Source organism: Protomyctophum bolini (genome assembly GCF_963924005.1).
Source record: "Protomyctophum bolini genome assembly, chromosome: 7".
Taxonomy (NCBI): domain Eukaryota; kingdom Metazoa; phylum Chordata; class Actinopteri; order Myctophiformes; family Myctophidae; genus Protomyctophum; species Protomyctophum bolini.
In genome coordinates this window covers 46,057,089-46,080,289 of record NC_137868.1, presented here as the reverse complement: position 1 = coordinate 46,080,289, position 23,201 = coordinate 46,057,089, and the positions used below count along the sequence as shown (strand labels likewise).

The 23,201-nt window shown below is 42.8% G+C and overlaps 1 protein-coding gene across 1 annotated transcript; it reads right to left on the bottom strand.

Annotated features, from left to right (window-relative positions):
- Positions 1-4,573: 4,573 nt before the first annotated feature.
- Positions 4,574-21,463, bottom strand: cmtm7 (CKLF-like MARVEL transmembrane domain containing 7). The gene is made up of 5 exons (XM_080769201.1): positions 21,238-21,463; positions 18,141-18,317; positions 11,644-11,742; positions 9,904-9,985; positions 4,574-7,862 (listed from the first exon to the last, which is right to left on the bottom strand). The coding sequence occupies exons 1-5, from the start codon at positions 21,349-21,351 to the stop codon at positions 7,849-7,851; spliced, it is 486 nt and encodes a 161-aa protein (XP_080625327.1). The 5' UTR covers positions 21,352-21,463; the 3' UTR covers positions 4,574-7,848.
- Positions 21,464-23,201: the final 1,738 nt, after the last annotated feature.

Genomic DNA, 23,201 nt, shown 5'->3' with positions numbered 1-23,201 from the left:
TTTCCATAACTGCACAAATTATTGCACATAACATGAGTAGCTGTTATAATAACATAATAACATAACATGAGTAGCTCTTTGCCTGCCTGCCTGCCTGCCTGCCTGTCTGCCTGTCTGTCTGTCTGTCTGTCTGTCCTGCCTGTCCAATTGTCCATGAGTAGCTGTCTGTCTGTCTATGAGTAGCTGTCTGCCTTCCTGCCTGTCCAATTGTCCATGAGTAGCTGTCTGCCTGCCTGTCCAATTCTCCATGAGTAGCTGTCTGTCTGCCTGTCTATGAGTAGCTGTCTGACTGCCTGCCTGTCCAATTCTCCATGAGTAGCTGTCTGTCTGTCTGCCTGTCTATGAGTAGCTGTCTGCCTGCCTGCCAGCCAGCAAGTTGGTTAACAGAAAATAAATTGTTATGGCTGAGTAAAATGAAATACAATAAACACAATTTGCCTGAAAATAGATTACCCAGCTATGACCTTTTTCATGAAAAAAAATGAGTAGTGATATGGCTGACTGAGTAAAATAAAACAATCTACCTGAAAATAGATAGCTATAAGTGAAGAGCAATTTCCGCAATTACCATTTCCGCAATTTCCGCAATTTCCTCAATTTCCATTTCCGCAATTTCCATTTCCGCAATTTCCTCAATTTCCATTTCCGCAATTTCCGCAATTTCCATTTCCACCATTTCCGCAATTACCATTTCCACAATTACCATTTCCGCAATTTCCGCAATTTCCATTTCCGCAATTTCCATTTCCACCATTTCTGCAATTTCCGCAATTACAATTTCCACAATTTCCGCAATTTCCATTTCCGCAATTTCCATTTCCATTTCCAACTATTAATGGCAGCTGGGTTTCATCATTCAAATAAAATAGAATTCTGTCCGTTTAGCTATAAAATTATGTCAGGGAATAGGGATACACAGTATATGTCTTTCATTTGCATTGCATCTCCCCCCCCCCCCCCAAGCTTTTATTTTCGTTCGAGTAATAGTACAACAACTCTAATAGTATTACTTATAATAATGTAATTAAAGATAACTTCATTCAGATTTATTTATTTTTATTTCATTTTCCAGATTTTTTTTCTTCTTTTTTTTAGATTTTCATTGGTGGGCCAGTCATAATGGTCCCGCGGGCCTGATGTGGCCCGCGGGCCTGAGGTTGAGTATCACTGGCCTACATTATAGTCCGTATGTTCATGCAAAAAGATGACATGACATTAGGCGTCCAGCAGGTGGAGCTGTATGACAACCTGAAATGACGGAACAGTTAATTTATAATAAAGAACTGCAACATAAAAACAAATACACACACAGGCCTGTAACAGTAAAACAAGTTTGTGTTTGAATGTCACAGCGTCGTCTATAAGAATAAATCCTGCATCAATCAAGAGAGGAAAGAACCTGTTTTATTTGTTTGTGTGTGTGTGTGTGTGTGTGTGTGTGTGTGTGTGTGTGTGTGTGTGTGTGTGTGTGTAAACTGTGTGTGTAATATATGTAAACTCATTTTCCAGCCATTCAGTTTTATTTTTATTATTTTTTAATTTGTATTTGGGGACCGCCCAAAATAATTTGGCGAGGGGTCGCGACCCACGGGTTGAGAACCCCTGTGCTAGGGAGTGCTGGCTGAACCATGAGTCATAGTTCCCAGCCTCTCTCCCCTCTTCCTCCCTCCATACCTCTCTCTCTCTCTCACCCAAACAAACATTCCACCTCGCTTCTTCCACTCCTCTCTCCCTCCCTCCTCTAATGCTAGAACAACTATTTGTATAAGCCCCGTTTTTATGCTTCGCTGTACGATGGTGTTGCATGAAAACAGACCGCAGGCCGCCTATATTAAGCCTATATTAAGCCTATATTATGCTCAAAATAGGGACACATGGACTGAAAGTGGTTAAGCAGTAGGCTATCGTCGTCAGAACAGTCGACTTTAGACTAGTCTAGGAGGCTAATAAGTGTCAGCTCATTGTTTTTATGTGTGGCAGCTTGGGCCATGTTGTCCACAGGCTGGTGGTGGTCACTGGTCAAGAGGCTTGAAGATTGTGGGGTTATTTGTCCAAGTGTAAGGCAAAGCAGCTGGCAAGTGGCAAGCGACACACTGTTCAATCTCCTCCATTTATAGGCAGTGGGTCTATTCTATTTGTAGGAGAAGCCGCTTTCTGCTGTTGATAATACGGCAGACTGAAGTCCAATGTTGACTGTGAATAAGCTCATGTGTATGTTGTTTACATTCTGTACATTCTTGTTTGGATTCAAGCACTGAGGTGTGTCTGTGTGTGTGTGTGTGTGTGTGTGTGTGTGTGTCTCACATGGCAGTGAACCACAGTCTAGAGTAAATATGAGTATAGTAATCACCAGTAAATGCAGGCCACACCCAACAGTATAAAGGGACATTTCATGCACCAGCAAACGGCTCATCTCACTCAAATCACAGCAGTAGGCTGTGTTACAAAAGAGAGTCCCAGAGACGTGGATACATTATTTTGTTTAAACTGATACCGATGATACTACAGGCTCTGTTCCATTGCGTTCCATTCTGGAACAGAAGTCAGGGTGCTGCATATTGGCTCACTGGAAACACCACTCATGGGTCTCAAAGTGTCCTTGAATGGGTTCCAAATAATGGGCGTGTAACTCTGAGTGTAACGCCCCAAGTCCCCATACTTGGGTGTTACTGGACTGGTTGCCGAGGAAGTTCAGTTCATGTGCTCCAGAAACTGATATCCAAACGTTCACTGAGTTTATATTAGATGATATTTATTCTGCTCAAAGTCCTATACTCTTGCATACAAATTAACATAAACCGTCGACGCAGGATACAGGTCATCAGAACACAGTCTAAAAACTGTTTGCCTCTGCCACTGGCAACACCTGCACCTCATCAGGGACGGGATTAAATACCCTCCCTGTAACCATGGCAACCTGAATTTGATTAACAAATGGAATACTTAAATACTCAAATGGCTCTTACACGGAGTGTGTACAAATGGACGCTTACGGGTCCATATGGTTCCATTTGTACACTCTCAGAGTCATGGGGGTCCTTGGAATGTGAAAATGTGAGAGCCACTGTACACTAAATGGAGCAGAGCCTTCATTAGTATCATCGGTAACACCTGTGGAAGCCAAGGAAGTATAGGGAAGGGGCCCGGAAGTAGGAAGAGTTATTCCGTGTGCATAGAACCTATTCAATCTGTCAGCAATCCGTCTCCTTCCGTACAAACTACAAACACAAGAGTGTTTAAATCAATAATGTAAACAGTTTACTTTGCTGGCCTGGAGTCAGCCAGTGTGTTTGAAAGTCACTTCAAAGACGTCGCAGGACCTTCAAAGACAGGCTGCTTATCACCAGCTTGAGGTCATTAGAGAAGTTCCTTGAAAAATAATCAAAAAACAACACATGTATTTCCAATAGTCTTCCCTTATTCGTGTTATGCAGTTAAATTACCGGTACTCTTCATGTGAACACGGCGCTCTGACTTTAGGTGTGTTAGCCGTTCAAAACATATATCAAATAAATAACGGTAGTGGGTCGCACACAAGACTGGAGTTAAAAAATAAAAAAAATAAATTGAACGGGGAACAAACGTTTTGGCTATCCAGACTTCACACTGATGAAGGCTGGATAGCCGAAACGTTTTTTCCCTGTTAAAAATGAAATATTTCTTTTTGAACTGCAGTCTTGGTGTGTGCGACCCACTACCGTTATTTATTTGATATACAGTTAAGCAATATAGACCAGCGGTTCCAAAACTTGAAATCCCCGGGACCCAAACTAGTGAACTATTTTTTTTTAATGGGCCTAATTTGGTATTTATATTTAAAACAATGTTAGGGATTGAGGGAACATAGGGCTGACTGAGGGAACATAGGCATGAACTCAAACGGAAGATCTACAAGTGCATAACGCGACACTTTGCACCACGTTGTGAGCTTGTAGATAGGCTATTTTCACTAGAGTGAATTAAGAATGTACCAAATGCGCTCTCAGTTTGTGTGTCGAGTACAGAGGGTTTAAAAAGTGGTACTGAATTTGCAGCTCAACCAAATATAATTCATCCTAGTGTACGACAATTTCACGATAGGAGATAATATCTACACGATACGATTATTGTGATCGATCTTTAATCACGATAATACCGATTATCGTCCCATGAACCGGTATACTGGAATTATGATTCATATTATTTTAATTTAAACAGACCAGTACATACATAAACTATACTGGTTTGATTCCAAGGATTATGAACGATCAGATCTCCATGGACAGGAATGTGAGGGAAATATAATCAATATAGCATATTTATCACTTATCACTATTATCAGATTGCTTGACAACAAAATTGATATATTTTAATCAACCATCTGCTATCTACGATGAGAACTAAACATGAGGTAAAACTACATTCACTTACTGTACACACTACAGTTTGTCAGTGTCGCGCACCGAAATAGCCAATCTACAAGCTCACAACATGTCGCCGTGTGACGCATTGTGAGCTTGTAGATTGGCTAAGTATAGATCAAACCTTCGCCTATTCGTGCGCTATAGCTTCATGCAAGACCGAGGCTTCTCCATACCGTGAAAAAAAACACAACTTTAATAAAACATTCGGCAGCGTTCACATATACTTTTGAAATGTGTTTTTCTTTTTTGTCCAGTGGATATCGTCAATCAGGCACAACATCCCGACAGGAAAGAAAAGCATTTAAATACTTCAACTGGTCTGTAGAATACAGCAAAAGAAAAAAAAAAATAATAATAAAAATACAGTAGCTAGATATTTATTTCTTTTCCTTTTTTTGGCATGCATATATATATATATATATATATATATACATAAAAAAACAGCCTTACACAGCATATCATAACACTATCATCATACACAGTCTGAGAGCACAGACTGTGTTGGCGGAGCTAAACATGGTGGCGTTTTACGTGCGTTTGCTGCTACTCATACTGTACGTGGTTTACTGGTATAGGTGTTGCGTCCTACTAGGGGGCGATATGTTACCTTGTAGGTGGTTGTACTGTACTGTACTGTACTGTACTGTACTGTACTGTATATGTTACCTTGTAGGTGGTTGGACTGTTGACAGTGTTGAGTAACTTGAAAAATAACCAGGAAAAAAACAACATGAAAAAGAATCGTTAAAAGGATCCCCGGCTAATACGACAAATATGTTTTAAAACATCATACCCTCTATTACTATTTTTTTTTTTTTTAAATAAAAACACCTTAAATATTTTATTTCTTTCATAAATAGAGAATCTGTCACTGTGGTGTGGTCCCGCCCTATGGAATTATGGAATGCACGTGCTAATAAAAAAATATTTTAGATATTGCTTTGATGCACATTAACTGTAGGAAGTATTACGTTGTTTTTTTATTAGCATATGCATTCCATAATATCCCATAGGGCTAGACCACACATGGGCATATGACATCATCAACTTGCGACGGGAGCAGTCCCTAATTGAGTGAAAGGTTCCCTATTTATGAAAGAAATTAAATATGTATGGCGTTGTTATTTTTGTCATTTTAGTTATAGAGGGCAAGTATGCTTTAAGACATATTTTGTCTTATTAGCCAGGGATCCTTTTTTTAAGAATATCGTGGATCGTGATTATTATACTGCTTGAAAAATAATCGTGGTTTCATATCCGCCCTTACCCGTTATATGTACTTTTAAGGGCAGGGTTCTTTTCTCAGTCAAACATGTTGCTTGTTTGAGTCTTTTTACTCTGAAAATAGCAAAGCTATGAGTTCACGGAACGTTGCGTGTTTGCGTTTGTGGAATGGATCCTTTTGCTATTGGTCTGGCAACAAAGTGTATATACATATACATACATACAGGGCTTGAGCAGCTAATCATGAATAAATACTACATGTGGGTCATTCTAATGATGGATGGTTCATTGTTGGGTCATTATTAAAAAAACGTTTGTGCTCCTTTGGTCCACACCCAGACTGTAGGCCTGTCACAATTATTACAAAGTCGCCTAATCGCAATTATTTATGATGATTTATTTCTATTGCAAAATAGCAGATCTACAACACGACACAAAGTGACGTGTTGTAGAGCTTGTAGATCAACTATTTCCACTAGTTTGTAAGTATTATTGGAAAGATTTCTGTTTAATTATTAAAGGTGGAAAGAAAGAAAATATTAAAAATATAAAATGTCTCAGTGATGTTTAGTGAAGTGACGTTCAGTGAAGTTATTTGTGATATCTGCCCTGTGCAATTTGTGATTACAAAGCCCCGAGAGGCAAATATAGTCTAGAAATACTATGTTAATCGCAATTATCGGTGAGACAATAAATTAATCGTTGACTTAATTTTGTAATCGTGACAGGCTTACTAGACCGATAAACCATAAAGGACAATAATGATGTGAACGTCCACACTGACGAATGAACGATACAGTTCTGTACATTCAGGCAGATTTTGATGTGGGAAGCCATATTCCTTCCGTCTTTCTATTGCTCGCGACATTGCTCTGAAAGTGGTGATATCATCATTCGGCCACTGTCGTACAGTAGATCATAGCATTTACAGTATGGTTCTCTGTGTGGACAGCCCTTAACCCATTCTGAACGGGAACCCATTTCGGTGTTGGCATCATGTTATGCTTTAGCTATTGAAAAATAGCAGATCTACAAGCTCATAGCGCGCCACCGAGTGGCGCGCTACGAGCTTGTAGGTCTGCTATTTTTGAAAAATCGAAGAGCGACTGACATTTTTAGAATCTGATCTCGGGTCAGAATGGGTTAATCAGGCCAGTGTGTGTCCAGTGGAAACCTCGTATGAATCTGATCTCAGGTCAGAATGGGTTAAGTCCGTCCTAGACGAGCACTCAGAGCTCCGATTATATGAAATGATTGGACCCATTTCTAAAATGAGCCGACTTAAGGGACCACTTCACCACTTTTCATATAACTGGTCCTCACTAATAATCATGATAAAAATGCAAACATTCTTTTCCTACTCTTTGTCTCATAGGAGGGGGCTGTGGTGGGCATTTCAGAAAACCGTCCACCAGTGGCATCATCGTTAGGGCAGATATGTTTTTAATTTTTTTAGTTCAAAAATGTTTAGATTTTTGTTATCGTGAGAACGATGGCTTCCATTTTCGCATTGCAACTTTTCAGTATACTCGAAAGCCTGCGGTTTCTATTGGCTTGGATTCCCCATCGATGATGTCATGTGATGTCACTGGTGGACGGGTTTCTTAACTGCCCACAGCCCCTCCTATGAGACACGGGACTGAGAATATTGTGCCATTTGATCATGATTATTAGTGATGACCTATTATATGAAGATAGGTTGAAAAGTGGTGAACTGGTCCTTTAAGTGAGCCTTCAACGTGTAAACGTGCAACAAACCCAAAACGGTTCAAATCGGTTCATTTAACATGCGCAGAAAAAGCAACACACAACTCCAAAACGTTCTTCTTCAAATTAAAAAACAAAAACTTAAAATCACTTCATCACCCCCCCCCCCCCCCCCCCCCCCCCTCACCAGCTCAAAAAGCGACTGGTTTGCAGCAATGTCCGGTAAAGAGGTTTGAAATGTAATTCAATTTCCTTCATACAGCATATCAAATTAGGCTCTCGAGTGCTTATCTTTCATCCTGCTGAAAAGGTCAGAACTGAAACTGCCGTCTGACTTTCAAAACGTGTCGCTTAGGTCAAATGAAATGTCTCTGTTATCAAGGTTTTGTGCGTGCGTGCGTGAGTGCATGTGAGTGCGTGCGTGTTTGTAATTGCAGCTGCTCTGAGGTCACTGGTCCTAGATCAGTAGTCCATTACCTCTGTAACATTCTCCAACAACGATCCCCGTTAAAGTTTAAACTGCTGCACCTGCAGAGGAAGGGAGAGGAGAGAACAGCAGCATTCATCATTTGACGTGTATACGTTTTACAGAATAAAGGTGTTTTCTTAGGGAAAAAAACGACGGAAAAACACAGCTACGCAGACCCTTCTTGTCCACTATAGTCCCTTACTTCCTAACATTTTAGTCTAGTTTTTATTTGTTGACGAAATTGTCAGTATATATTTAGTCTTAGTTTTAGTCATCATAGCTTAGATTTCATTTAGTTTCCGTTTAGTTTTCGTCAGTGAAAAAAGGTAGTCGACGAACATTTTTCGTCTTAGTTTCAGTCGACGAAACCAACACCGACACCCTCTACTACGTCTACAACATAAGGCTCATTCATAGTCTGGATTTTCGGCGGTGAGGTGACCACCGCTCCGGTGGTGAGGTGACCACCGCTCCGGTGGTGAGCTGACCACCGCTCCGGTGGTGAGCTGACCACCGCTCCGGTGGTGAGCTGACCACCGGAGCTGAAATAACGCTGAGCGGTGGGTGAGTAAAAACAGAGAGAAGGGCTGGAGCGGTGGTGGCGGTGGTTTTACTCTTCACCGCGGCTCAGTGACGTCATGTTGTAGTTCGGTGGTCACCTCACCACCGAAAGTCCAGACTATGTATGACCCCTTTAGGGTGCCGGCTTTTTGGCTCCTCTGTGCCATACTATGACATCACAGACTTTCCTCCTGTGCAATGCATGTCGGTTTGGCAATGTGCCAGCAAAGCACGCGCTTGTCCCTCATTTGCGTAGATTGTTTTATTCTAACTCTCGCCATTCTAAAGCAGATAAAGCAGAACGGTCAAAGAACAACGTTCATGTTTTGGATACAGGCGTCACAACGCGTCACACAATGCCACTCATTGTGAGCTTTTAGATCGGCTATTATAAGTAAGCTTAAACCAATTCAGGACGGGAAGCCCTTTTGGTGTTTCTATTCTAGAATTGTTATACTTTAGCTAGTGAAGAATAGCAGATATACCAGCTTGTAGATCTGCTATTTTTGAAAAATCGTGGAAATGTGGCACAAATCATTGAATGTATATCAGAGCGAACGTTTTTAACTCAAATCTTTGCTTCTAGATGGGGGGGTCAGCGGCCAATTACATATATTTTTGGGGGCGACTGACATAGAAACATAGTTTTTTTTTCAGAAAACTGTCAGGATTTAGAAGGCATTTGTAGAATTGTCGGTTCGCCTCAGATTCAACATCCGATTTCAGCCATGATGACCGGCTCGCTCCCTCCAGCTGCATTGAATCACTGCAAACGACCCGCTTCTTCCTCCTATATACATATATCTATGATTCATTCTGAAAGTAACCCAAGTCCCCATTGTGTTGGCAGTTGACTCACGCTTATCACATTACGCATCGGCATTACCGTTTCCCTTTGAGGAAGTAGTCCTGTGTGGCCACTGTTTTACCCCCCCCCCACACACACACACACACACACACACACACTCTCTCTCTCTCTCTCTCTCTCTCTCTGAGCGAAACGACCTTTTTTTTAACTTATTATTAATATAGTGGTTGCAACAGTAGTTCCGGTCATTTTGTGGGGGGCACGCAGTAAAAGTAAATTAATTCACAAAACTAACATCATTTGTATTGTTGACCTATTTCTAAAATATTAGCGCAACTTTCGTTCAACTTTGACCCCTCTATCACATGGAACTTGTTTTTTGAGGCATAGTGATATGGACCAAAAAAAAGCATAGTTCCGTGTGATAGAGGGGTCAAAAAAAAAAAAAGTTAAAACTATCCCTTTAAGACTACTACATCCTCCTGAACAGTAGCAGCTGTTTACCTGTCTGCTGGGAGCCACAGGTAACTGATCTAGGATCAGACGTAGCAGCTGTTTACCTGTCTGCCTGGAGCCACAGGTAACTGATCTAGGATCAGACGTAGCAGCTGTTTACCTGTCTGCCGGGAGCCACAGGTAACTGATCTAGGATCAGGCGTAGCAGCTGTTTACCTGTCTGCCTGGGAGCCACAGGTAACTGATCTAGGATCAGGCGTAGCAGTGTTGTTTACCTGTCTGCTGGGAGCCACAGGTGACTCGGTAAGAAGTCCACAGACTGACGGCCAGCAGGAATGTAGCGATGAAACCAAACACCTGCAAAAAATAACAATAGACAGCTCAATTATCTCTTGTTCATACACACAGGGACACACACACTTGCATTACTAAAACATGGTGGAGACGTCTAAAGCAGTTTTTAATTACAAATGCTATTTTGGGGCACTTTTAGCACTTTATCTGATATTGGTTCTTGGTTGCAAATTTGTGTTTTGTTTTCTTTTAGATAATGTGGCGAAACCTCATTTTTATGGAGGGGGGTGTGACGGCCCTGCCCCCTCTGCCTCACTGTAGGCTAGCCAGCAACCTCTGTGATGGCAGAGTGGAGCAGGCCGTCAGCCCAATTGTGCTCTCCTGAGGTGGGCAGAGCTTAGGGCACTATATAGGGAGCTCTCCTGGCTGCAGCTCACTCTCTCTCTGTCCTCCCTGCAAGCAGTACCTGCTATGGCTTGCCACCTGGCTCAAGGGCCTAACCACCATTTAGTTTAAGTTATGTTTTGCACCAACTAATACAACACGCACCCACCACTCTCCACACATCGCAGACTTTACTGACAACTGATATCCTCACATCCCACACTTAATTATTTGCAATTCTTTAATTACCTTACTATAATATATCATTACAAAACGTTTATGCTCTTGTGTGGACTCCCTGTTTTGCCATGCATCCCCTAGTGCATGACAAAAACTTTGTTACAAGTATTGAAAATGTACTTGAGTAAAAGTACAAAAGTATCTGGGACGGTAGCGTTGCATACCGATCTCTTGTCCACTAATCCCTTCCTAACATTTTTTTTTAGTCGACTAAATCTACTGTTGATTTAGTCGACTAAAATGTACTTTGGTGGGCGTTGATGCCGTCGTAATGACTGTTTTTACACTTGCACAACGCGTCGCAGAGCTTGTAGATCTGCTATTTTCAGCATGCAACCAAGTGTAAAATGACTTATCTCTTGTCCACTATAGTCCCTTAAAGGACCTATAACATAAAATTCAACTTTTTCAATTTCTTTTGTGTTTTTGGGGCTCCCATGTGTGTTTTCTATCCCCACAAATAACCAATTTTGAACAATCAGGCCTTCATGTCATATGGGTGTTTTAATGGAAATTGCTCTCAGGAACAGCTCGACTGATTTTGGCCTCATCGTGATGTCATCAATGTCACCCTACTTTGTATAATTCCCCCTCTTCTTCAGTCTTCAGTTCCAAATTAGCATTTCCACTTTGTTTACAATGTCCACCATTGTTGATTTTCCAAGCTGGCATGGAATGGAAACAAGCCTGGTTTTATCTAGCAGCAGTATTATAATGACTCAAATATTAAATAATCTGCATATCAGCACCCTCTCCACCTCAGGACATTGTGGTACTGCAGCTAAAACTGCTTTCAAAAATATGAAAATATGAACTATGAATAGGCCTTAACTCAGACCGGTCCAAACCACTATGAACCAGTGTGTGTGTGTGTGTGTGGGGTGCTGTTCGTACCAATACAGTACCAGTATGAACCAGTCCAAACCAGTATAAACCAGTGTGTGTGTGGTGTCCAAAGGAGTGTGTGCTGTGCTGTACGTACCAATACAGTACCAGTATGAACCAGTCCAAACCAGTATAAACCAGTGTGTGTGTGTGTGTGTGTGTGTGTGTGTGTGGGGGTGTACAAAGCAGTGTGTGCTTTGCTGTGTACGTACCGATCCAGCCACTAACTCAGACCAGCCTCCGCTCTTCACGGCGGCAACGATGGAAGCGATGAGGATGAGGAGGGTCCCCACCGCGTAGTGCAGGAACTCCTACAGAACGGAGACACGTGCATGGTTGTTAGAGAGGCAGGGGCAAAAATTGCGAAAATAGCAGATCTACAAGCTCACAACGCGTCGCGCTGCGGCGCGTTGAGAGCTTGTAGATCAGCTATTTCCGGGGCGCAATTCCCAGCACTCTTGGAGATGCAGGTGTAAACGACATGGATTTCGAACCAGATTTAACACATAGACTGCTACAGGTTCTAGCGGACCCTGGCTTACTGGTGCTGAAGGCTTAACATGGGCTTTTTGAACTTTTTGGGGGGCCCACAGCGAGGGGCCTCTTATAGCGAGAATCACAATCGCATAAATAAAAAGAAAGCCCAACTTGTCCACTTCAATTTAAAAAAAAAATTATGATTCTACCATCTTCCATTCTGGAGATATTGACCTTTTTCTAACACCTGCTTTTGCCTGCACGCTGCTTGTGAAAAAAAACAACAGAGATATGGAGGCCTGAAGTTGACAGACATTTCAGTTCAGTTTTTTTAGTTCAAAAGACCGATATAAAATTGAGCACAAATAATATCCTATACAAACCATATACCGAATGAAAGCCCTGAATGTCTACTTTTAGGAGGAAAACAGTACACATTGTACACATATACAGTTTGTCACTAATTGGCTATTGAATGCAGCTTGCGCCCACCAGAGAACTTTAGAGAAGGCATGGACCCGAAGAACTATTATTCACAAAATAAGGCCTATAGCGACATGTACATACTATATACCGTATGAAACAGTAGACTCTCTGCTTTCATAAGAAAAATACCACCCAGAAAAATCACACCCCTGTGAAGTGAGCAGTGCAATTGCACTGCTCACTTCACAGGGGTGTGATTTTTATTATTATTACAGTATTAGTATTTTTCTTATGAAAGCAGAGAGTCGACTGTTTCATACGGTATATAGTATGTACATGTCGCTATAGGCCTTATTTTGTGAATAATAGTTATTCAGGCCCATGCCATCTCTAAAGTTCTCTGAAAAAGATAATTTTAGAGAGCATGGACCTAACAACTAAATATTCACAAAATAAGGCCTATAGCGACATGTACATACTATATACCGTATGAAACAGAATACTCTCTGCTTTCATAAGAAAAATACTAATACTGTAATAATAATAGAAATCACACCCCAGTGAAGTGAGCAGTGCAATGTTGCACTGCTCACTTCACAACATTGCACTGCTCACTTCACAGGGGTGTGATTTTTATTATTACGAGTAAGACGCGCGAACGCGGAAGGCGAACGCAGATCGTAAATTGCAATAACAATTAGAATAAATTACAGACATGATCTGCAGGGTGTCATAGTTAGTGCTTGGACCACGCCAGCTCCATATATGGTCACAAAAGACGCCATCACACTCATGTCACCATGACTCAGCCATAACCATATAAGGAGTCCCCAAAGCAGGACCACGCCATCACACTCATGTCACCATGACTCACAAATCACTCAGCTCCATATATGGGCACAAAAGGGCCAGGTCCACATATACAGTAAGCGGGACAGACAGACACACACACACACACACACACACAGACAGACAGACAGACAGACAGACAGACGTGATCTGCTAGGTCTCATAGTAAGTGCTCATTGCATTCGCAATTACAGTATTAGTTTTTTTCTTATGAAAGCAGAGAGTCTTGATGCACATTATCTGATCATAAAACGGACTTGGAAACTTTCTTCAATCGTAGCCCCATATGTGCCCTCTCCCTACGCTCATTGAACTCATTCTGTGATTCGAGCTACAAACAATCGCAGTAACGGGGGGGGGGGGGCAACTAGGCTTTGAGGAAATGATCTTGCATAATCAACATTATTGTCGATTGTCGTGTGCCGCTCCAAACATGTCCAGACATACCACTAACCTCATCGATCCAGTCTCGCGTATCTATAAGGTGAGACGCGAGACTGGATCGGATTGTGTCTGGACATGTTTGGGAAAAAAACCAAGAAAAACAACGAGATGGATGCGGCAGAAGCAGCACGTCAACGTATTTGGAAGAAAAAAAAACGAGAAAGCACCACCTGTCGTTGCAAGACAAACACCCGTATGTTGCTGATAGACAGATAATAATCGATCCGATTTTGTCCTGCCGTTCATTTTATCACATTAGGTGCAGGGCAGGCTGCTCGACGGTGAGTTTATAATAGCCTGTTGTAACGAGAAAGATTGGATGGTTGGATGCGAGCAGCGCAGCGCGAGCAGCGCAGCAGCAGCAGCAGTACGGCTTGCGATCAGCGACCAACGTATCATGGCGGGCCCTCGATAATGATGTGCAATCTGTCCATGACTAACTCCACATGTGTCTGGCAAACGTTACGTTATGAAATCAAATGCCGATCGTTGCAGGTTTATATACGGGCAGAGAGCAAATCGCGTTGTATCTTGTTCCGAGAATGAGAGTGGGGGGGGAACTGCCAATGCGATCCAAGAGGAAGAGACCCCCCCCCCCACCATTCTCCCTCGGGAGAAACCATGTAGAAACAGGAGGGGAGGGGGAATCGAGTGTATTCACACAAACAAGAGCATTGTCCCATCCATTTTAGATCCCCTGACATCTGCGTTGGTCTATGCCGGACGGCCGTCTCCATTACGTTGTACGTCCTCGCATAGACCAACCAATAGGCGGTGCCAGACGCTTCTCAGACCAACACCTCTTTTCAGCAGGGGGGGGTTTTAACTCTTTTTAGAGCCGATCGGTGTTACATTATGAGTTGTCCGGGCGCAAATATAGTTGAACTAAAGTAATCAATAAAAAAACGTTTTTTGGACCATAAAACGTATAAAAACGTTATGCGCTTCTTGCGCTTGGCTATAATAAAACGTTTAAAAACGCTTTCAGCATTCTATGAGTTAATAAACGCAAAATGGTGCGTTCCAAAGTTCAGGAGACTTTCGGGGAGAAAAAAAAGCAATTCTCCTGAATGCTGCCCTTTCCGGCATGGCAAGGGAAGGAGTGGCAGTTTTGCATTTCTTTAACCGTAGTAAAATGCTGCATTCGTGGGCCGGAGAGGGCAGTTGTTTTACAGACGGGCAAAAGGAAATGACGTTGGCACTTTACACTTCAGTTAGCCGAGGCTAACTGAAGTGTAAAGTGTTATTCCACTACTGGTTACTGCCAGCTGCATACCAGCAGAAGCAATGGGTGTGCTAGATTTAGATATGTCCATGACATGTGCAATGGCAATACTGTTAACTACCGTCGATGCTTGCAGCCTTGCACAATGGAGCACCGAAGTCTGACGTCAATATCGGTATAGAGTGCGCAAATCCACGGGACCATGTACTTTTTATTTGCATTACGACTTTTAAGATCACCCCATGTTATTCTCCATAGAGAAATTACTTCTGTGAACCAGGGGAATCGAGGGGATGAGCGAGTGACGTCAGGACTTTGGTGCTCGGTCTATGGCAATGCTCTGGAAAACCTAACATGCCTATTCTTTTTTGATAATCTGCAGGGCAACCGAGTTGCTTACTAGCCTGCGATGTTCTGAATCTGCTGTAGTTTTGACTCTAACCCCTTTTGGGCGGGAAGCCCTTTTGGTGTTTTAAGCATTATGTTACACCATAATGCCATCGTAGTGTGGCACCGAGTGCCACGCTACGAGCTTGTAGGTCTCCTATTTTTTATGGTGGAGCAACATATTTTCAGATGGGGGTCGGGCGGTCGGCGTCCAATTACAGATATTTTTGAGGGTACTTGACATGAAAATGCTTGAGAACCACTGACATAGAAACATGGGTTTTTCAGAAAACTGTCAGGATTTAGAAGGCATTTGTAGAAGCGTTCTCAGGTCTAAATGGGCTAAACTGGAAAACAAACTATACAAAATCAGCCTAGGGGACTACATGACCCTTATAAGTGGTTAAAACACTACTTTCTTTCTTTCATGGACATCTCTTTTCTTATTTTTTTTATCTTTTTTTCAAATCAAGGCAGCATTTTCTTTTTCTCTCTACAGTTCTCAGAATGTTGATCAGCCTTTGTACAGGATGTTTTACACACACACACACACACACACACACACACACACACACACACACACACACACACACACAAGACTCAGGGAGACTTTGTAGTACACTCTTAGGGCTGTCGCGATTAAGCAATATTACACGAGAGGGTGTGATTATTGCCACGACAGAGATGCGGTCAGGAACGAGACGGAGTCGAGTTCCGCAAGCATCACTGAAGTGGCAATAATCACGTTAAACCACACCCTCAAGTGTAATATTGCAATTCTACAACAGTTACTCTTAAAACTGAAAAATATATTTTTTTTTAATGACAGATGTAGTCACTATACGACCACAAATGTCCCAAGAAACTAGCTAGGCCTATAGCCACAGAGTTTGCTAGCGCTCTGGGAGAACAGAGCAGCTGAATTCTTTGTTTTGATTAGGTGGTGAACGGTGATGGTTTAATCCACGGCTAGAAGCCGTTTCAACCAATCGGATTGCTTCCTCGAAACGACACATGTTGTTAGAATTACGATTAATTGTCACGGAAATAATTGTAATTGGCGGTTTCATTGTTTGTTTTGGGTATTGGATATTGGAACAATATGAATACAATTAGAAATGACAATTCCGTTTTGCCTTTTAGGCTTCGTATTAACACATTCTGTACAAAACACGTCTGGAAACGTCATAAGGATCAGAAACGAGTAATACCTTAGACGTCCGTGGACGTCCTAGCGACGTCCAAACGACGCGGGGCGAGATAATAATAATCAGAATTATTCCTATTTTTTTTTTTGGCATTTCGCTTTTCGCTTGCCGTATGCTAACGCTCTGTGCAAGTATTAGCTTGTCATTGACTCCCATGTTAGCGCGGCGGAAAGAATGACTCGTATCTCCTCATCCAGGGCGCTCTCCGTGGTGATGAATGGATCGATATGCTGGCGCTGCATTTCTGCTCCTCATCCGTCTCTCCCGCAAAATATGAACGCTTTTTGGAGTTTATATAAATATATTAAGTTGATCGGGGATTATGAGCTCACTTTGTCAAGTCAACTTTTTTAAGAAAGTATTTCCGGTTCTTGGCTTTCAGAGTAAATGCGATCAGACTACTCTGGCACTATAGCGGCCTTTATTTTGATGCACGTTGGCGTACTCAATGTGTTAAAAAAGTGCACGGGGCAGATGCGGCAAATGACTGAAATATACCACGAAATGACTGACACCGAAAGTCGCAGTTAACTATGGAATCGTGCATTTCCCGTCAGAGAGGTGTGTTGGTTGGTCGGGGTCAGAGCCGTCTAATAGAAGATTTGCGACATTGAGGGGGGGCAGAAAACAGCCCCGTCACGTGGTTCACGTGCTTGCGTGATCCCCCCATAGACTCCAATGCATTCCGTAAACTTTCCGGTTGTCCCTATATATATATATATATATATGTGGAGCCTTCAATTAGGGACAAACCAATAGAAGTCTATGTAGGAGATTCCGCCGCCATTGGACTTGAAGCCCCGTGAAGTGAACAGAGTTTGCGTAACTCTTAACCCATTTTGGTGTCAGCATTATGCTATGCTTTAGCTATTGAAAAATAGCAGATCTACAAGCTCATAGCACGCCACCGAGTGGCGCGCTACGAGCTTGTAGGTCTGCTATTTTTGAAAAATCGAAGGGCGACTGACATGGAAACATAGCTTTTTCAGAAAACTGTCATTTTCAAACAGACATTTTTAGAATCTGATCTCAGGTCAGAATGGGTTTAAGGTGGTTGCACACTGGACGCGTTTTTTTTTTCGGAAAACCGACGGAAAAACTCGGAAGAACGAGTCCGAGTGTGAAGGGACCTTTACTCTATGGCTCTGGTCGGGGTGAGAGAGCACGTGACATCATCAGGGATGAGTCACGTGACATCATCTGGGATGGAGCATGTGACATCATCATCAATATTAACCCATTTTGACCTGGGAACGATTCTGCAAATGTCTTCTAAATCCTGACTGTTTTCTTGAAAAAGCTATGTTTTTCTATGTCAGTCGTTCCCAAACACTTTCATGTCACTTTTCACGATTCTTCAAAAAATAGCAGACCTACAATCTCGTAGCGCGCCACCGAGAGCTTGTAAATCTGCTATTTTTCAATAGCTATAAAGCATAACATAATGGTAACACCAAAAGGGGTTCCTGCCCAAAATGGGTTAATCTAGTAAAACACACAGCAGATAAAAGCAGCAATGAATGATGATCATTGTGAAGAGGGCTTTTTGCTTCATTATCTGCCATGGCAACGCATGACACACAGTACACAGTACAGATAAACACACTATAACCACATCCTTTGCACTGCATGCTACATTGGTTACACACACACACACACACACACACACACACACACACACACACACACTCACAGTGAGAGGCCAGTTGATGCAGGGGATCTTCTTCTGCAGCCTGAAGATGTACATGAGGAAGAAGATGAGGAAGGCGAACAGGAACCAGAGCGTCACCACCTCGAAGTAGCGGTACGCCGAGTAGTCCGTCCACCCGCGTGCACAGTGCACGCACAGGAAGGCTATGAGGAGGGTGATCTGCACGCACGCACACGCGCACACACACACACACACACACACACACACACACACACACACACACACACCCACGATTTTGTAACCCATTTTTCACCCCTGTGTCAATCTCCAACCTAGTCCCCCATATATGGGTGGACCTGGGGAGAGCAACGGACTTGAACTCATGCTTCCTTCATGCCTGAGTGTCCAAGTTGCTCCTTTACACCTGACAGAGGGGGGAGTTTCCCTGGTTGGACGTATAGTGCGTGGATGGAAGGAACACGTTATTCCAACCAGTTCCTTTCCCCTCCATCAGGCGCCCCGGCTGGCTTTCTATAGAAAGTTCTAATGCAACCAACTGTAAGGACAGGGACATGTGGTCAGCATATATACAGTACGTACAGTATAAACACGCGCACACACGCACAAATATACACACACACACACACACACGCCGGGGTTAATGTGCCTGCTGACAACTGACACGGCCGATCAGCATGTTTATGTTTCAGTATCTCTCTCTCTCTCGCTCTCTCTCATCAAAAGAACTTTGGTTCTAGAACTGAGGCGAGGCCTGCTTATATCTGGGATATGCTGGAACCATACAGGCCAGCACCGCACGCCTGCACGCACCCTTAGAGACCCAATTCAGAAACGCCGGGTCCCGTCCCCCATGGTCGCAGCGAACGTATTTCCTGTAGGCGGAGACGACATATAGGCCAATCTATCTTCGGTGTAAACCTGCACCTCTTCTACTACAGTGAATGGTGGAGTGACTGATGTTTAGTCTGCCTCAAACGTTACTCTTTTACCTTGCGTTTTACTAACACATGACTTTACAAAGATGCCCCAGAACAATCTGGATGAACCCGTGTAGTTTATGGCTGCTCCCAACAGTGGTGGCGACATTCAACTTTTTGGAGAAAAACGGAATGTCAAAAAAAGAACACTGTGGTGGTGCTTATGAGACCAGAGCCATAGAGTAATGGTTGAGACGAAGCAGTGAAAGGTCCTGAAAGATACATTAACGTCAGTCTTACCCAATGCCCAATCTTTCTGTTGTATGAACACAAGGCTGCTGCTGTACTTTATACCTCATATTAAGCATTTCAAGTATGAAAGTACAGCAGCCTTGTGGTCATGAATCAGAAAGATTGGGTATTGGGTAAGACTGACGTTATCTATCTTTCAGCGCCTTTCACTGCTTGGTCTCAACCATTACTGGCTCTGGTATATGTTGCCACTATACTGTTGGGAGCAGCCATAAACTACACGGGTTCATCCCGATGTTCTGGAGCATCTTTGTAAAGTTGGTGTTAGTAAAAAGCAGGGTAAAAGAGTAACGTTTGAGGCAGACCGACATCAGTCACTCTATACCGTTCACTGTAGTAGAAGAGGGTTTACACCGCAGATATGTCGGGCTCCGCTTAGTATGGAGGAATAAAGTACAGCAGCCTTGTACCTATACCGTCTCTGAATCGGTCTATAGATCCTCAGGTTTGGCTCTTTATAGCAGATCTACAAGCTCATAGCGCGCCACCGAGTGGCGCGCTACGAGCTTGTATAGGTCTGCTATTTTTTAAATAATCGAAGAACGACTGACATTTTTTTAGAATCTGATCTCAGGTCAGAATGGGTTAAATCAGACCAGTGTGTGTCCAGTGGAAACCTCGTATGAATCTGATCTCAGGTCAGAATGGGAATGGAATGGAATGACCTGAACCTTGGCTTCTTTAACCCATTCTGGGCGGGAAGTGGGAACCCCTCTTCTTGGTGTTTTAAGCATATAATGTCATACTTTATAGGCACCGAGTGCTGCGCTATAATACGAGCTTTATTATTATTGTTTATTATTATTATTATATTATTGTTATAGAGCTAGGTTCCGTTCTTTATTTTTACGAGGGTAAATTAGTGACACGCCCACTGTGGATCCCACTTCAAGAAGTGTCTGTCTGTCTGTCTGTCTCTCTCTGGCTCTGTCTGTCTCTCTCTCTCTGTATGTCTCTCTGTCTGTCTGCCTCTCTCTGGCTCTGTCTGTCTCTCTCTCTCTGTATGTCTCTCTGTCTGTCTGCCTCTCTCTGTCTGTCTGTCTCTCATATAGAGCTACAGTATAGTCATATCTCTGTCAGATAACAGCTGCTTAATTTCCCCAAAGACACACACTAGTTGATTCTGTGTCCTGGAATTCATTCCCTGCATATACTGCACACACACACACACACACACACACACGCATGCACGCACCCACGACCTATTGAACAAATAATTATTGCTCATTAATGTCGTTCAACTGTTTTAATGTTCGTATTAACCCGCAAAGTAACTTAATGTGATGTAGTGGAATATAGCCCTACATACAAGCAATATAAAGGGAATGTATACTCGAGTAGCTCAAGCCTCAAGTTGTATAGAACATTGGTTCTGAACCAGGCAGTGGTCCGGGGACCGCCAGTGGTCCTTGAGGGGGTTCCAGGTGGTCTGGGGAGTTGGTAACCAAATGGACCCTTATAGAGCTTTAACACTGGAGTGTGAAAATTAGTAAACTGTACTTTTTTTGTCAAACATCTGTATTACTTTACATTTACACGATCAACTCTACACAATTACAGAATATAGAAGAATTGATGCCTGTTATCTCTCTCCTATACCAACATCAATACTGCGTGCATGGAATTATATGGACACAATATCTTATCCAACGACACAAAACAAAATATTCAACGTTTTGGGTCTGATCGAGAGAGGCTATATAAATGTCATCTAATGGTGGTCCGTCTCTAAAAAAAAAACAGAATAAATAATGGTCCAAATGAAAAAGGTTGGAGAACTGCTCGAAGTGATGACGCCGCGTTGTAAACTTGTAGATTATAACACTTCCTACTTTCACAACCAACGCCTGAGCTTGGAACAACTTCTTATTTATTTATTTTTAACTTACGATTTGTGCTATTTTCAGTAATCCCGGCACGGATCGGCTGTATCCCAGGTTTAGAAAACTCCCGTCCGAAGAGGAGGAGGTGGTGGTGGTCGTTGTCACCACCGTGTGCGACATGATTATATTCTGACGCTAAAAAAAGTTACAATGTGTAACTATTTTATTTAACGACCAGTATTAACAACTAACTACTGCGTGTGTGTGTGTGTGTGTGTGTGTGTGCAGTGCACCCGTTGATGTTTCAAGGGTGGAGCTCTCTCGCCCCCTTTTTCGCGAAACAAGAGTCCATTAAACAGGGTACTCTTATAGGTTCCCATTGCCCGGCGGGCCATATGGCTTGACTGTGATTTGTTGGTTGGTGCTGTTGTCAGGGCAACGGCCCAGTATGTTATTTTTAGCTGGGGGGCGCGTTCGGAAATTCCGCACCGGAACGCGCCTATAAGTGGAAAAAAGAAGTAAATCAAACATTTTACAAAAGTAAAAAGTATTAAAAATGTAAGTAAAAGTAAAAAAAAAAAAAAAGAAGAAAAAAACAAAAGTACAGTACTTGAGTAAATGTAATTAGTTGCTTTACAGGCTATGAGTATGAACACCAAGAGGAATAGTAATACAATACAATATTAATAATAGGATAGTTTTATTCTGCTAATTCTACCACGCCCACTCACTGGTAGAAATAGTGAAGGGGCATCCCTGTGAACTATGGGATCTCTCTCTCTCTCTCTCTCTCTCTGTCTCTGTCTCTCTCTCTGTCTCTCTCTCTCTCTCTCTCTCTCTCTCTCTCTCTCTCTCTCTCTCTCTCTCCCTCCCTCCCTCCAGAGGGAATTGGGCTTACATGGTAAAAGTATTGTTGTCTAATCACTCATGCCAGAGTGCCTCTCTTTCTCTGAGCGTTGACGGTGAACAAGCCCTCCTGTATTGTGTCTGTTCTCAAATTCATTCATATCTATTATATAATTCATGAATCCAGCAGCCACTATATCTATGGACTATATGGCTCAGGAAGTATAGAGAAAAGAGCAGCCTTCTGGAAACTAGGTTCCTGGTTTGATTCCTACATTGCCTGGCTCCTACACTGACCCCAACCTAACCCCCCCCCCCCCCCCCCCCCCATCCCAACTCCAACGCTAAACTGTGTGGGAAAAGTACTCTCATTTCATACTTTGTTTATAGTATAGCTTGTATATTATCTGTTATACACCACAAGCGTGAGCGAGGTTCATTCAATGAAACGGCTATCAATTACTATTAATCTAATTCTGGGTAAAGACGCGTGTGTGCGTGTGCGTGCGTGAGTGTGTGTGTGTGTGTGTGTGTGTGTGTGTGTGTGTGTGTGTGTGTGTGTGTGTGTGTGTGTGTGTGTGTGTGTGCGTGCGTGAGTGCGCGTGTGTGCATTTGTGCAACATCCTGAATCAAAGTCTGACCCGGCCCATGTCTTTCTCTGTTGCCGTGGTGAAAACAGAGATGAGCTTATACGGGATGTGGAAGGAAGCATGCATGCAGCCCTCCTTAGACATTCATCAGTTCCATTAGCCTCTGTTAATGACCTCTTTAGTTACCAGTCGGTCATTAGTGTTGTCATCTGTTCGTCATCACTCTCTCTCTCTCTCTCTCTCTCTCTCTCTCTCTCTCTCTGTCTCTCTCTCTCTCTGCTAAAAGCAAACCCACTCTGTGCCACCGCCCAGACCCATGCAGCCCCAAGCACTTTCTGTTTCAACCACACATGTACAGTACATGCCCAGCCCTAGTGGCCCCTATTCTGGGCATATATACATGCCATGAATAATATGCTAAACATTCTGCGGAAGTAAGCATGCTATGTAAGCTCACAATGCACTGCGTCGCGGCCATTTTCGGCGAAGAGATATACCTCCCATTTATCCCTTTAACTTCTTTGCCATTTGTTTGTATACTATTTTGGTGGCATAGGAGCGAAATTAATTTAGTCCCTTTGGTTTTGTGCCGAA

Bases quoted from the DNA above. Each gene is read 5' to 3' on its own strand.
- cmtm7 (XM_080769201.1), bottom strand. From the start codon at position 21,351: ATGTCGCACACGGTGGTGACAACGACCACCACCACCTCCTCCTCTTCG. The intron at 18,318-21,237 runs GTAAGTTAAAAA...GCGTGCGTGCAG, and splicing joins TACTGAAAATAGCACAAATC to ATCACCCTCCTCATAGCCTT. The intron at 11,743-18,140 runs GTGAGTGTGTGT...TCCGTTCTGTAG, and splicing joins GCATCAACTGGCCTCTCACT to GAGTTCCTGCACTACGCGGT.